At 36.9% G+C, this 17,517-nt stretch overlaps 1 protein-coding gene across 1 annotated transcript in view; it reads left to right on the top strand.

The window, feature by feature from the left end:
* LOC126209911 (nuclear RNA export factor 1-like) overlaps positions 1-17,517 on the top strand; it is a 179,400-nt gene that overhangs the window by 145,293 nt on the left and 16,590 nt on the right. The window contains exon 13 of the mRNA XM_049939031.1: positions 12,022-12,158. Coding sequence (XP_049794988.1) covers positions 12,022-12,158 — 137 coding nt within the window. The remainder of the gene's footprint in view (positions 1-12,021; positions 12,159-17,517) is intronic.

Here is a 17,517-nt window from a genome sequence, read left to right as displayed (position 1 = left end):
GCTAATACTTTGACATGTCCTATATTATATGTATGTTTACTGTACCCAATGTAATCTTACAGGATCAAATAAAATTCAATTCAATTCAATCTGATTTTAAATTTACAATGATAGATTCAAGGCTTATATCCACCATCACTTCTCTGTCAAATTCTTCTTTCTGAAGCTTTTCAGCAGGCCACACAGACTGTGCCCACACTACAGGTGGGATGTTGTCTGCCTCGTGCACAATCAATTCACTGTATGTTTTTTTTTTTTTTTTTTCCTCCCACGTATCCTTTAAACCCTTTGCCCAAATTAATTCCATGGGGCTACAATGACAGTGACATGTGGGTAAATGCAAAACTGTGTGATCCCATTCACATGGAAGGAAGTCAGGTCTGTATGTTCTGTCATCTGCAGGACATTGGCATGAGTCTGGTTTATATGGTGCTTAATAGTTTTATTTTTAAGTCAGGGAAAAATATCCACTTTTCTGGTGTTTTCTCTATAAGAGTTGAATTATAACTGGCAATTACCAACTTCAAAAGCTAGGTTTGACAACAAATGTGAATAACGTCACGATGAAACTGACAGTATTCATTGCCAAATGGTAATCATTGCTGTTTTTCTTGGACAAAAATACAAGTTTATTCTCAGAAATAAAACCAGAAGAAGAGTCAACATGCAGAATAATTAGCCAAGAACCTATCCCTATGAGATCTTTAAAACCACCAGTACCATCACTCATTTTGCAGCAGATTTTCTTGGAATGATTCTGATTGACCCATATTTCATCAAGGTAATACACTTGAACTACCTCTTTCTCTTGTATCATGAATCTTTATATGAGATGTAGTTCATGCTGCACCTAGGTCATTTTTTTGAACTAAAATCTCTCTTATTAACATATCTGAAACCAACATCTTTTAAAATTCTTTATCTTGCTGAAGTGCTTACCATTGAAGCCTGCATAACTGTAACACATTTTTGTTATGTCAGGCATTCATCTTTCACATGGAGCACTTTAAAACATCCTTGTTAAAACTATCCATTTCTATTACAGGTTCCTTGCAATTTCAATGCTTTCCAGCGACACAAAACCAACTGTTTCTACGGTTCCTACAGCTCTGACACTTTCCTTTACAATTCTATTTACAGTTCTCTTGCTGACACCATGTAGATCTGGAGCCTGTTCTTGTGTTTTCCAATGTCAACAGTAGAAGACCTGCTTTTAAATTCACGTTTGAAAAAGTTATAAATGTGGTAAATAATCTGCCTCACCTGATTGTGAAGCACTTCTCGTTTATTGCCATCACATGACTTCATTTTTTTAATCACACTTAAACATTTACAAGATACACGTTCACGGATATACTGCTGCTAGAAAAAAAAGGAAACAAAAAAAACTGATAGTTGAATGAATAATTTGTTTGTCGCAAAGTGTGGCAACAGAGCAGCATGTAGATTAGATTAGATTAGATTAGTTTTTCATTCCATAGATCCGTGCTGAGGAGATCCTCATGAATGTGGAACATGTAATTTTTTTAAAGCTGAAATAACAATACTAATAGTATGAATATATACAATACATCATTTGTTTCTATTAAAAAATTCGTCAATGGAGTAGGAGTTGGCCACTAGTAAGTCTTTCAGGCTCCTTTTAAACTGATCATTATTTGTAACTAAATTTTTTATGTTTCCTGGCAAATTATTGAAGATGAGTGTTCCTGAGTAGTGGACCCCTTTTTGAACCAAAGTAAGTGCTTTTAAGTCTTTGTGCAGATCATTTTTGTTCCTGGTATTGTATGTATGAACTGAGCTGTTTGTTGGAAAAAGAGATATATTATTTAGGACAAATTTCATTAATGAGTAAATATACTGAGAGGCAGTAGTTAGTATACCCAGTTCTTCGAAGAGGTTTCTACATGACGTCCGTGAATTTACTCCACAAATAATACGTATTACACACTTTTGGACTCTGAAAACTTTTGTTTGACTTGAAGAGTTGCCCCAAAATATTATACCATATGACATTATGGAATGAAAGTAGGCAAAGTATGCAAGCTTTTTCATTTTTATGTCGCCTATGTCAGCTAACACTCGAATTGCAAATACAGATTTGTTAAGGCGTTTCTACAATTCTGTGGTGTGCTCCTCCCAACTGAATTTATTATCAAGTTGTAATCCCGGAACTTAAGACTGGCAACCTCTTCTATCTGCTCTTCTTCATACTTTATGCATATGCTGGGTGGAAACCTCTTACAGGTTCTGAATTGCATATAGTGAGTCTTTTTGAAGTTTAATGTCAGTGAGTTGACTTTAAACCATTTATTAATATCCATGAAAATATCATTAGCAGATCTTTCTAGAACTACACTCGACTTACTATTTATTGCAATACTTGTGTCATCTGCAAACAAAACGAACTCAGCTTCTGGCAGTGTAACTGATGAGAGATCATTAATGTACACAAGAAAAAGCAATGGCCCTAAGATGGATCCTTGTGGGACACCACATGTAATTTCTTCCCATTCTGATGATGACTGATGACTTAATTCACTAGTCCCTTGCACTGACACCCTTTGTTTCCTGTTAGCGAGGTATGACTTGAACCATTTTGCAGCACTGCCTGTGACACCATAGAATTCTAATTTATTTAAAAGGATGTTGTGGTTCACACAATCAAAAGCCTTTGACAAATCACAGAAAATACCTGCTGCTTGTAATTTCTTATTTAATGAATTAAATACATTTACACTGTATGTGTAAATAGCCTTCTCGATATCAGAACCCTTCAGAAATCCTAACTGTGTTCTTGATAATATATTATTTGTGGTCAGATGGTTGAGAAGCTGCCTGAACATTACTTTTTCTAAAATTTTTGAGAATGCTGGCAAAAGTGAAATCGGTCTGTAGTTTGATGGTATCTCTTTATCCTCTTTCTTGAATAGAGGCTTAACATCTGCATATTTCAGCCAGTCAGGAAATGTCCCAATTATAATTGATTGGTTACACAAGTAACTTAGAACTGTACTAAACTCACAAGAACATGCCTTAATTAACTTTGTTGATATTTCATCATAACCACTAGAATGCTTTGTTTTTAAAGATTTTACTATGGAAGTTAATTCTTTTGGTGAAGTGAGTGACATATTCATGTGCCTGAAGCTATTTGTAAAGGCTAGTTTCAGATATTCAAGAGCATTATTTACTGATCCTGACAATCCCATTCTATCAGTAACGGATATAAAGTACTTGTTAAATAGATTTGCCACACTATGCCCATCGGTTACTAATGTGTCATCTACCCTTAATGCTATTTGCTCCTGTTCCTTTCTGGTTCTACCAGTCTCCTCTTTCATTATATCCCATATTGTTTTTATTTTGTTCCCTGGCATTGCTATCTTCTTCTCATAATGAATTTGTTTAGATGTGTGAATTACTTTTTTAAAATATTTTTCAGTATTCCTTGTATTTAGTTAAATCATCAGCATTGGAGCTATTCTTGGTCGAAAGATACATTTTCTTTTTTGTCTTACAGGAAATCTTTATTCATTGTGTAATCCATGGTTTTATTATAGACTTCTGTTTAATTTGAGTAACTTTTAGAGGAAAACAGTTTTCAAACATGGTACTGACATTGTTCATGAATGTGTTATATTTTTCATTCATGTCATGAGCACTATAAACATCTTTCCAGTTCATATCTTTGAGCAGTTTTCTAAAACACTCGATTTTTGGTTGAATGACTATTCTCCTGTACTCAGATTTAGCAGTCTTGATAATCTGCTTAGAATTTACATCTAAAACAAGGAGCTGCATGTCATGATCTGATAGTCCATTTATTACAGGTTAATGTAAGGAGTGAGATTCTCGCTCTTTTGCTGTAACTCTCTGCTAGCCACTTGGAAAGAGAATGAATATTATTGGCCACCAGTGGATAGTGGAGGGGGATGCACAGAACTGAAAACTGGGCAGCCTTCTTACATGATGTGATCAATAGTAGTGGGACAGAGTATCCCCCGCCATGCACCATATAGTGGCTTGCAGAGTATGTATGTAGATGTAGATGTATGCACTTCAGCAGATCAAAATAATTCAGATTGACAGCTAGCCTACCACTAGAACTTATCAAATGGGTTATAGTGATTTAGAAATTTCATTACATCAAGGAGTGTGCAAGGCTTGCTGATGCACAATAGGAACTAGGATAGCATTTAGTTCATATTAATAATTAATAAATAAGCAGCCCACAATGGTTTTGCATGGGGATAACTAAGTGTCTATGGCTGGACAATTTGTCCAGCATATCATAAATTTTGTTTACAGGATACTGCACAGAGTTACGATTAAAATGAGAGAACAATGTTAGGTATCTGCTTATCATCAGTTTCAGGTAAATTACATGACTTAAGCAACACATGCCACCAACCAGTGTGCTGCTGTGTCTAAAGGCGTGAGCAGACTGTCTGACCCTGGTCTGCTAACAAATGCAAGCTGTGCATAAAAGGCACCATGTCTCAGCTGATACTTATTTGTTGACAAGGGGTCATACAGTCCATCTCCTGGCTTCCAAGGCCATCCTTGGTTCTTTTCAGTAGATGGCTGATTTGATAAACGCAGCTTGCTTCACATTCAGGGTGCAGGCTAAACTCACTATTTGTAGTATCATACCAAGAGTCAGTCATGGTCCTCTGGTCTGCAGCAGAGTGCAAGGTTTAAACCAGAGGTTCAGATGATTCTGTGATTGTATCATATGTGAATTTCTCTATCTGCAATATCAGGTGGAGAATCATAGAGTTCCCCTGAATAGGTCAGGTTTGCATTACATGCAGGAAGCTGTTATTAGAGTTGTAGCGTATATGTGATGTGCACACAGTGGTGTTTTTAAGTTATAGGAACCTTCCCTAGGGGTTGCAGGTGAATTGGCTGCTGAAATCAAAGATACATCAGCCTCATTATTCTCAGTGCATGTTCATCCTTGCAGATTGGAAACGGAAAAGGTTCATTTTATATTAGTGAACTGCAAGAGCATTCTTGGTAAGATCCCAGAATTAGTAATGATTATTAAAGGTAATAATGCCCGGACGATATTAGGAACAGAAAGTTGGTTGAAACCAGAAGTTTATAGCAATGAAATCCCAAATTCAAATTGTAATATTTATCACAAGGATAGGTTAGATGCCAAGATGGCAATGTATTTATTGCAGTAAAGAATCTTTTAAATGTCTTTTGAAGTTATCATGGATTCTGAATGTGAATTAATCTGGGTGAAGTTAAGAATCAAAGCTAGGTCAAAAATGGTAATCAGATGCTTGGATGCTTTTGTAGACCACTTGTGTCAGCAGCTGTAGTGGTGGAATACTTCAGAGAGAACTTGCAGAATTTTGTGAACATAGGAAAATAAATCCAATACTGCACAACAACATCATTGATAACAAATTGCTGGAAGCAATATCTACCATAAAATATCTAGCAGTAACCATCTGTACCATCCTTAAGTGGAATGACCTCATAAAACTAAAAGTAGGAAAATCAGATGCCAGACAGAGATTCATATGATGAATCTTAATAAAATGTAACTCATCCATGAAAGAAATGGCTTACAGAATATTTGTTTGACTGGTTCTTGAGAGAGAGAGAAGATACAAATTTAAAACATGTATAGAAGGAGAATGTATAGGTATATGGAAAAATCCAAGGTTCGACCAGGATTCGATCCCCCAACGTAATTGGTTACCAAGCCCATACTTTACTGCCTGACTTTGATTCTGCTCTGGGAAAATGAGATCTATACTTTGACATGGAATTAGATCCAAGTTTCACTTCTGGTGAATGTCCACATCATTGAGAGGCAACTACTAGATTGAAATACAGTGAGCAATGAAATGTCCAACTGGGATTCGATCCTGCTACCTTTCAGTTATCAAGCCCACACTTTACTGCTGTACTACACAACCCAACTTAAATATGCTCTGGAAAAATGTGACCTTCATTTTACCATGGAATCCAAATCTCATTTTGGTTCTGGTGATTGTCCATAACATTGAAGAGATGAAAATTCTAGGTTAAGAAACAGTGAAAAATCTATGTTCTGACTGGGATTTGATCCCACCACTTAATTGGTTATCAAGGCAGTGCTTTACTGCTAGACCACTGAACCTGACTTTGATTGTGCTTGGAAAAAATGAGACCTACATTTCAAAATGGAATTTGAAGCATATTTTGCTTCTGGTGAATGTCCATATCATTTAGAGGTGAATACAGTGAAAAATCTGTGGCCCATGCATAAATCAATTCTGTGACCTTTTGATTACTGAGCATCTACGTCTACATCATGCACACCATACTTACAAGCAGAGGGTACTTTTAGTACCATTAACTGATCCCTCCTTCCCCTTTCCACTCGACCACTAGACCGCGAAACAAGACTTCGATTAAGCTTTGGAAACGTGAGATCTACACTTTAAGATGCAATTTGAATCATGCTTCGCTTCTGCCAGATGTGCACCTCATTGAGAAGTGAATACTAAATTAAAAGACAATGAAAAATCTGCAGCCTGACGTGGATTCGATCCTGGGACTTTTCTGTTTTCAAACAAGTGTTAGACAGTGGGGTTGGACTCAGATCTGGATCAAACTTCACAGATCCCTGGATGTGCAGTGGCTGTAGCACTAGATGGCAGTGCCTTCATTTTCACAGTGGCAGGGCTTTAATTCTTCATAGTTCAGCCAATTTACACAAAATATTTATAAATTCCATGCATGAATTCTCAAGATTCAGCCTAACTAATAGTCAAAACTGGGGCAAAATTCCCTGCAGTAGTTCCTGAGAATAGCCTGGACATATAGACAGAAGCAAGCATGGAAATTCAACTCACATATATTGGCAAAAGAGTTTGTCTGTAAACCTTTTCTTCTTCTTCTACTATTACTACTACTACCATGACTACTAGTAGTACTATTATTTCTACGTCTTTTGTTACAGGCCAGCTATGTTTGCTTCCCTTTCCTCCTCCCCCCCCCCCCCCCCAATCCACCAAGTACTCCTTCATCTGTTTGCTTTCTTCCCTGCCCTCTTGTAACTGTTTTATCTGGGAAAATGTCCCACATCTTAATTTTTTTTCCTTCAATATCTTGCTTATTTATGACTATTTGTTTTAGGTCTTCATATTCTTCCCTAAGCAAGCTCTCTTTGTCTTTTAATTCTTCAAAATGCTGTACAATATTTTTGTGTCTGCTAGGATTCATTCTCTGAATGTGTCTGCAGAACGTTAGTCTTCTTTTCCTAATTTCATCTGCAATATACACTGCCTGACAAACATAAGTAAAGCACACAAGAGACATTGTCTGATGTCACACCGCATCATCGACTGGTATATAGCTGATCATAGCTGCAATTCTCTGTGACTGGTGGAACATTCGCTAGATTGCATTAGTGTTGTTCATATTTAGTGCTGTTACCAGGCGTGGGGTACAGTAAATAATAGGCACAAACAGCATCCGATTTTGAGTGATCACAATGAAGGATGCACAGGTGCTGTGTGAGATATCTTTATCAGCTCCTAATAAAGTATGAAAGGCACCTTATTGTGGGTCTCCATTTGGGTGGCTGGTCAAATTGTGCAATATCCAGATTTCTGGAGAATTCTGATGTGACAATGGCCTGATGTTGGACTGCTAGGGAGAACGAATGCAGGCATACTCGTCATCAGGCTTCCAGTTAACCACATATGATCACCACAAGGGAGGATCACTGTATTGTGTGCCTACCATCTGAGAACAAATAATGGACTTCCTGTAACATTCTGTGCCATCCCACACCACTGGTCAGAAACTAACAACAGCCAGATTAGGGAATTACCATCCCACGTGTAGGGTGCCATTATCATCACAACACAGACAGCTGTGTTTGAAATGGTGCTACAACCAGGAAGTGTGGACTACTGATGAATAGTGTTGTAAGTTGTTCAGTGACGAATCTCGGATTTGCATCACTCCTGATGACTGTAAGCAGATGGTATCAACCTCAGGAGAGGTCCCATTCTTCTGTTGTTTTACAAAGGCAGATTGGTGTTACCCTCAGTACCATGGTGTACAGAGCCATCAGGTCATTGCTGATAGTGATTGACAGAACTGATGGTGCAATGGTACACTGTGGACATCCTGCATCCTCATTTGTTACCTCTCATGTGACAGTATTGTGGTGCCATTTTTCAGTAGGACAGTGGTCACCCACACATGGCACATGTGTGTACAAACTGTCTGCATGATGTTGAGGTACACCTGTGGCCAACAAGATACCCGAATCTGTCCTCAATAAAAGATATGTGGCAATAGCTGAGACATCAACTGTCAACTGGTCCTCGCTATCTAGGATAGCGAGGACCAGTTAAAATAGCTGTTGGCCAGCTGGTCTCAGGAAAGAGTAAAATGGCTTTGACACCTTTCCAAACCAAACAGTGCACACATCTTTGCCAGAGGGGTGCAATGTCATACTGTTAAGTGGACTCATACTGACAAATTCTTTGTCAAATACATTGATTTTGTAATCACTGCAATAACATCACATACCCTCTCAATTGTGAAGTTTCATTTTGTTTCCTCACATCTTCTGGGTGCTTCATTGTGTTTTTGTCAGGCAGTGTATTTATGTAGCACTTCCTAATTTCAATGTTTTTGCTGCTGTCTAGTTCCTAACATCTTCCTCAGAATCTTTCTTTCCTTTTCCTCATATTTTCATTTTCTTTTATTGACCCTAAAATTAGTGTTTCTGATGCATTCAGTTCCAATTTAACAACTGAATAGCACAAGCTGCCACTCGGGGCACTGAGCTGAGAGGGGCACCAAAGGTGTTGCAACTGGAAGGTCTCTATACAGGACATAGGGCGAAAAAGGGGCACTAAGTAATAGCTTAATTGTGTAGAGAAATGTTCTGGAATCAGCTCTGGATACATTTGTGCTTTGTGAACAAATTACTGTCTTGTAATGATGATTTTTTTTAAAACTATAAACTATAATTCTTTTATAATAAATATTTTTTGGAAAACGAAATCCTGATTCCATCCTTTTCAGAAATTAAAATGTTCTTTGGTCACAAGTGTTATTTTTATTTACAACAAGTTTTGATTCAGATGATGTAGTTAAGATAAGCATCATCAAAATATGTAGAACTGTAATAAAACAATGATAAAGAAACATTGGTCAGTTACTATCAGTATGCAGGTCATTTGTGTTTATCACGGTTTTATCGTGCTTTTTATATCATTTGACTGTGCCTGTCTTGGCTGCATGTGAAATACTGTCTGTATGGGAACAATATTAGGACTGGTTGTTGAAATGGTAGCATAGCCTGGCTGTTAAGTTATTTTGTTGGTGAGCTAAATTATGGGTTTGAGTCTCATCGGCTGTCCTCTATTTTTGTGTACACAGTGACTGAAAAGAGTGATCATCATATTTATTCAGTTAATTAGTTTGAATGTAATTTCCTTCATTTCTAATCCTCTGCTGTGTCATTTTGACCATCTCATTTCAATCATTGCATTAACTTTTTATCTGATCTCATAGTTGCCTTCCCTTCATTCTTTCATTTGGACTCTTTGCCCATGTGATTTTAACTATTTTTATCTATTTACTTCTTTTTAACGATTTATTCTGTTTTATTCTTTTACATTTTCAGCTTCGTTATTGAAATAATCATTTCTATTGCTCAATTTGCTTGACTTGCATTTTATTTATTAAGTCTTATTTTGTTTGAATCTTCGTTTCCTTCATTTTTCCCAATGGTGCAAGGAGAATTTTAGATGTTTGTATGAGGGTGCTTGCCATTCAAATAGTCATGTGCACTGTAATCTTTGACACCATTGCACAGCCAATACAAATATATCATATCATCTTTCATTATTTAACTGATAGATCAGCATTTTTAAATGTTTCAATATTATGATAAATAGATAAAAATAATTAAAATTACATGGGCAAAAATTCCAGAAGGAAAAAGAATGAAAGAAACTAATGAGAGAAAATAAGAATGTTAATACAATGATTAAAATGCCATACCAAAGTATTACAAGTAAAACATTTATATGTAAACAAATTAATTATCTGATTGATTTCCATAAATATTTTTAAAAAATAGAGTGCACTCAACAGGATTCGAGCTTATATCTTCCTGCACACAAATTAAGTAACTTAGCCCCTAGACTGTGGTGCCATTTCAGAAATGTTTCAAGGCTACAGCAGACCATGAACATTTCTTTTTTTGCAAATTAATCACAAAGGAAGTCCACCAGGGTGAATGGCTACAGGGCGTGATACCTGGGATGTCATCAATTATGCTGTATAGGAGGTTTCAAAAAGTCAGTACCACCCCTCCAGAGCTTCCATTGTAAGTTATCTATTTGCATGTTGTTCCCTTTATAAACAATATTTGAACTATCACACTATTTTTTATAAGAAGTGATAATAAAAACAACATCCAGATCATCCTTGTGGAAGATGGCCATTGTATGGCAGAATCTGGTCACACTCAGAAGGGTGTACTAAGAGTGTACCTGTGATTGTATTTAAAAGAATACATAGAATTGTGTACCTAACTTTTTTCCTCAATTATTTTGTACTACAAGTCTGACACTTTCAGCTAGTCATTTGGGCGACTGTTACTTCTGTATTACATATACTTTATTCTGTTCTGATGGTTACTGCAAATACACTATGTGATCAAAAGTATCCAGACACCCCCAAAACATAATTTTCATATTAGGTGCATTGTGCTGCCACCTACTGCCAGGCATTCCATATCATGACCTCAGTAGTCATTAGACATCATGAGAGAGCAGAATGGGGTGCTCTGCGGAACTCATGGGCTTCGAATGTGGTCAGGTGATTGGGTGTCACTTGTATCATATGTCTGTACATGAGATTTCCACACTCCCAAACATCCAATGTGATAGTGAAGTGGAAATGTGAAGGGACACGTACAGCACAAAAGCGTAGAGGCCAACCTCATCTGTTGATTGACAGAGGCCGCCAACAGTTGAAGAGGGTCGTAATGTGTAATAGGCAGACATCTATCCAGATCATCACACAGGAACTAAAAATTTCATCAGGATCCACTGCAAGTACTATGACAATTAGGCTGGAGGTGAGAAAACTTGGATTTCACAGTCAAGTGGCTGCTCATAAGCCACACATCACACCGGTAAATGCCAAACAACACCTCAGTTGGTGTAAGGAGTGTAAACATTCGATGATTGAACAGCGGAAAAACATTGTGTGAAGTGATGAACCACGGTACACAATGTGGTGATCCAATGGCAGGGTGTGGGTAGGGCGAATACCCGGTTAACGTCATCTGCCAGTGTGTGCAGTGCAAAACAGTAAAATTCGGAAATGGTGGTATTATGGTGTGGTCGTGTTTTTCATGGAGGGGCTTGCACCCCTTGTTGTTTTGCATGGCACTATCACAGCACAGGCCTAAATTGATGTTTTAAGCACCTTTTTGCTTCCCACTGTTGAAGAGCAATTCGGGGATGGCAATTGCATCTTTCAACATGGTCGTGCACCTGTTCATAATGCATGGCCTGTGGTGGACTGGTTACACGACAATAACATCCCTGTAATCGACTGGCCTGCACAGAGTCCTGACCTGAATCCTGTACAACACCTTTGGGATGTTTTGGAATGCCGACTTGGTGCCAAGTCTCACTGACTGACATCGATACCTCTTCATTGCGTCCCTCTTTGAAGAATGGGCTGCCATCCCCCAAGAAACCTCCCAGCACCTAATTGAACATATGTTTGTGAGATTTGAAGTTGTCATCAAGGCTAAGGGTGGGCCAACGCCATATTTAATTCCAGTATTACCGATGGAGGTTGCCACGAACTTGTAAGTCATTTTCAGCCAGGTGTCTGGATGCTTTTGATCACGTAGTGTAGCTTGTATTTGCTATGTTTTCCTATTATCCATTTAGTATTGTGAAACATCAATTAATTCTAGCCACATTATGATAACATGGCAGTTTTTGATCTTTCCTGCAGGATGCCTTTAGATACATGAAGCCAGAAACAAATTTAAAGAAAATTAGGCCACTGATGCGGTTGAGAGAGGGTGATGAAAATTCCATGATAGAAATGTATTCACACCTTACGAACATGACAACTGAGTGGTCACACAAGTATGTATACTTATTTTTGTACTGTATTCCTACAGAGAAAACAGTGTGTTTCACTCTCTTCTATTTTACTTCTACTGCAGACTATTTTGATATTGAGGTAATGAAACATGTAGCAGCTTACTGAACTGGACCACAGTCAAGGAAGTATGACTTGCAGAAATTATTATCTGTCACTCTCTTAGCCTTGCTAATGACATGTACTAATAAAGTTTCTTGGGGTCATCTATTTTGATGTTTTGCTGATTCAGACTTGCAAGACAGAGCCAAATAACCATACTGCAGTAGCAGTTTATGGACTTTATCCCCTTTTGTGTTGCTTGGATGCTGAAAGAGAGCACAGGCTTTCTTCCAAACTATTGAAATAACTCAGAAGAATTCAAGATTGAACTCCAGTATTACCTTCTCTTAATACAACGATTCATTACTTCCATTCACAGTAACTTTCACAATCTTCAAAATGTGTTGTTATGACTGACTGATACTTATATCATCTTAGTTCAGACAAGATTCAACTGGCAGTTCATTACATTTTTCCTTGTCACACCATTTCCACTGTTGTCATAATAACATTTTCCCCTGTGGCTGCAAAACACCTCCAAGCCATGGTGTCAAAGAACAAGTGACCCAATGGCAGATGGATAAGCTGTCTCACCATCCCATCTTGTAGATGTGATGCAGCATTCTTCACACAGTGTGATGCGCAGAATTTAACTATTAACAAAATAAACTTCCTCCAGATCCCACAAGCATCTTTCAGCAATATCAAGTCTTGATAGATGTGATATATTTCTTTCAAAATTGACATGTCACATCTCATACCTCCACTGAGATGAAAGTTGTCACAAAAGTTTTCCTGCATGACTTAATAAAACAACTTGCAATTCATTGAATACAAGTTAAAATACTACTGACACTTATCCATACAGTTCTTTCTAATGCCACACATATAACTTTTACTCACAGCCACAAACTTAGACAAGAGCATGGCTCTTCTGCTTATTAACAGCATTAGTACATTCTTTTATCACTTTTCATTTCTCGGTTCCTTCTCTACAGAACACCTGTTTAAGTGTTTTTCATTTAAATACTTGTTTTACAATGTATCCCAGTCTCTCCCTTTCAGTTAAGTCAATGATTTCTTCATTTCCTCATAAACATAACATTTAGCTTAGATATGCTGTAGTGCATATCCACTAATGATCCAAAAAAGGTATAATTCCTTTGACAACACATATCTTTCATTATTTTGTTCCTACAACTTAAATGTCTTAATTATACATGTATCTTATTTGTGTAGCCTACTTCAGTTTCAAACTCTCATTTTCTTTGTTTTGTTTCATTATATACTGTACTTAATGTGTAGAATTATCATGAAATCTGTGGAGAGCCCTTCTTTATTTTCTTCTATTCAGAAAGAGTTAATGAGTATCACTTAACCTTTTATCAATTTATTCATATTACTATTGTTGCCATACCCTTGAGTTTCAGATATGAAGAGAAATTAACAAGTTCATTTTACTTTTCCACTTCACATTCACCATATATGTATAGTCTCTTTTTTCTAAATGATGTAATCACAGTTATGTTTCATAAGTTTGCTGAACACCCATACACAGGTTACTAACATTACTTTCACAAATACTTGATTCGGTTACACCCAGGAAGTACATAGTGCATGATGCAAGATGCAAGATAATCGTCAGCTGTCATTGTTAACTGAAAATCTCTGAGGTCAATTATGTCATGCATGTAAAGAAATGTATCTGTCATAGATTATAATTGTGCAGTTAAGTCTCTTTATAGTCTTTGAACTGGGGGCAATGTGATATAGTTATAATTTTTTTAAAATTTGTATAAATAACGGTAAGTCTTCGAAAATATCTGGCGAGGGCAGCTATTGTAACATTCACCTGAAACACTACTTATTCTCATTAATGTCTTGTAAAGTAATGTACACAGAAGTTATCACTTTACCTGATTTCTACTTGATAGCAGCAGCTCTGGAATCTTCTGCTGCAGCCTTCCTGTTACTAGATAAATAAATTTCTTCTGGCCATGCACATTGATAAGGCATTGTCTTTGTGATATAAAATTTTTGTAGAAGGAATCTTGATGGTGCAGGTTTTTCCTCTGAATAAATAAAACCCCACTCCAAACATGTAATAAAAACTGTATTGAATACTTTTTAACAGAAGTTTACACTTTTCTACTTCACACAAAAGATGGGGCACCTCCATAAAACATCCTACCATGGAAGCATCCAAAACAAGAGAAGTGATTAATAAAAGAAAACTGTTAACAAATGAACATTTAAAAAAGTGAAATTACTGAGATAACATGGATTCTATACCACATATTGTACCATCTTGTTAGGTTTATCTTCCTACAACTCATGAGAAGGAGAGAGACAAACAATTTTAAAACTACTGTCTTTCGGGTATCCCAGTTAGGTACACTGCTCCTTCCAGTTTGGAGAATTCTTCATGAATGAGAACTACAATTTCATTTCAGTTTTTTATCTCTGTAAGAACTGCTTATACCTTGTTCTGTGGGAAGGCACTTCTCAGTAACCTGTTATGCGTATGATGCTAGTGTCCTTCTTCCAATCCTACTGCCTTAAAGCAGTTTAGGTTGTCCTTTCCATGGGTTCATCTAACATAGGCATAGGTCATCCCTTTCATGGATTCACCTTCCCTTTCCTCGCCAATATATAATTGTATGAAGTACACTGTATCCCAAAAACTAACAATAGTCAAAGCATCCCAGCCTTTCCCATATTCATTTTATTGTAGAAATTTCTCCTTGTTTGTTTTAATTTCCCCTTAAGGTCTTTAAACTGTCATTTCCAAGCTCCTTTATAAACACACTTTCACCTATACTTCGTCCAATGTTTTTATAAACTTATAACCATCACACTAACATACCTACAGTCTCCTTCTCACAATATTGTGCACTAAATTTCTCAACCTTTCTTTTATATTCTATCTCTATGGTTTACTCATTGCTTCTATAATTTCACATTAATATATAATATACTGATTGTGAATTTTTCCTAGCCAAATATTATTGTGTTTATTCATTCCTAACAAGTACATATAGGTCCTATTCAATACAAATACTAAGTAAATACTTTGTTTAACATCTAACCCCTTTGAATAAATGATCTTTGATGTATAATTTATCGTGTCCAAAAAAACATTCAAGAAAAAATTTATATGTATCTTCTCCCCATTAAGTATTCCACACTGCCTGTGTACAGTGACCACAAATGTGATAATCCATAATTTCCCTTCTTTCAATAAAGACTCAGTATTTTCTCAACATTCACATTTTTAAAGTAGATGATTATTCTGCACATTAACATGTGCACTCCCACTGGAGATAACGATAGTCTTAGCACTATTTCACTGCTATGGCAGCAAAACAATTTACTCACTGTACTACTTTTTCACTTGCATATCAAAACCGTAGTACTTTTTCACTTGCTACACTCAGGGAATGGTTTCCCTTCCCTTCATCTTCCCCCTGTTCATATGATGTTGCCAGTATGTCATACACCTTAAGATTTATAACTGATAAATTTTTGTTTCATAAAAAAAGAATGCTGTCAGTATGTAATAAACATGCTATTTGTACCCTGTCTTGGTGTGGTATGTGTTACTCCTTGGCTTTCCTGTGAAAACAGATCATAACTATCATTATGTGACACAGATTTGAGAACCACAGATTCCCATACCAATCCTCTATCCTGAGATCCCCTCATCTCTTCACCAAGACACCATAGGATGAAGAATGATCGGGATACCCTACAGAATCAACATGCACCGGCTCCACCCACACAGGCCCCAAGAATTGACCTCACACCCCTTTTCTGTTAGACTGTAGAGAGCAAGTAACAACACAACTAAAAAAATGTTGTAAGAAGTAACTATATCATAGATCTGTATGTAATTGTTCACTTGTAGCATTCAACCTCTCCTATAAATGGTAAAATAAACCCAACAATTAATGTTATAAAAGAGAAAGATCTTGTACAAAATCCCACAAGGAAAACATGCAGTTTAACCTTTCAATAAATACAAGAAATTTCTGCAGAACATTTTATATATTTTATGGCTTTTGTGTGTGACCGACCCCACATAATCACACTTTAAAAGAAAAATCGCCGTTGATTAATATATGTCTTTCATACTTAGATCTTAAGCAACATACTTTTACGGTTACGTTGCGTGTTATAGGTCGGTATAGAACTCACAACAGTCAAATTTACCTCTAGGATATGACAGCAGGAGATGGATTTATGTTAAAGAGAACAGGATAGAAAAAGCAGAAGAAACTGTTCCAGAGAAACCAAAATGTGAAGTACTGAAACAGTTAACTTAGACACCCAACAGTTGTCAACCCACTGAACATGCAAAGATTACAGTTTCTCCTGGGGTTTTAAATTTCTTTACCATGCCTGTATTACACAGAGTGTCTCAAAATAGAGTTTATTTTGAATGGCTTTCTGCATTTGTGCAACAAATCAGAGGAGAGTGGGGGGTGTGTTCATTGCTTGCTTGGCCTTTAGGAATTCAGTCAATATGGGGTAGTTCTTGGGAGCAGACAGCCCATTCTGTGTGTGAGAATTTTACAAAAACAGCGATTTGGTGACTGTAGTACGGAGGAAATTTTTCAGTGATTGTGAATTGCATAATGTAAATGATGCTCCAAGTGTTTCTCTTATCTGGAAATGGATCAGAATGTTCGAAGAGAGTGGTTCAACACTGGGCAAACCTAACCTGGGTAACCCAGGTCCTCAAGAATGGGTAAGTCCATGGAGAGTGTAAATCAGTCTGTTCATGATAATCATAACCTCTCCATTTGTAAGTGTGCAAGTTCTTTAAATGTACATAGATCATCATCACATCAAATTCTCCAAAAAGACCTTAATCTGCACCCTTAAAATATCCAACTGATAGAAGCATTAAAGTCTCAGTATGCCAGACACAGGCTGCAGTTTGTTAATGGTGTGACTCAGTGCCCTCCATTTAACATCATCTTGTATTTTGATGAGGCTCATTTTCATCTAAATGGCCACATCAGTAAGCAAAAATACTGCTACTGGAATGTAATGAATTCTAAATAGAACCATGAGAAACCCCTTCATTCACCAAAAGCTACTGTATAGACTGTGGCATCAGTTCTAGGAATAATTGGTCTGTAGTTTTTCGAGGACAAGAGTGGTCATGCAGTTACAGTGAATTCGGAACATTGTATGAGGATGTTAAATGACTCTTTGGTGCCTAAATTGCAAAACTCTCTTGGTCATAATCGAAGAACATGGTTGTTTTAGTAATAACAACAGTCTTGCATAGTT

This window comes from Schistocerca nitens, chromosome 10 (genome assembly GCF_023898315.1).
Source record: "Schistocerca nitens isolate TAMUIC-IGC-003100 chromosome 10, iqSchNite1.1, whole genome shotgun sequence".
Taxonomy (NCBI): domain Eukaryota; kingdom Metazoa; phylum Arthropoda; class Insecta; order Orthoptera; family Acrididae; genus Schistocerca; species Schistocerca nitens.
This window is presented reverse-complemented; position numbering and strand designations above follow the sequence as displayed.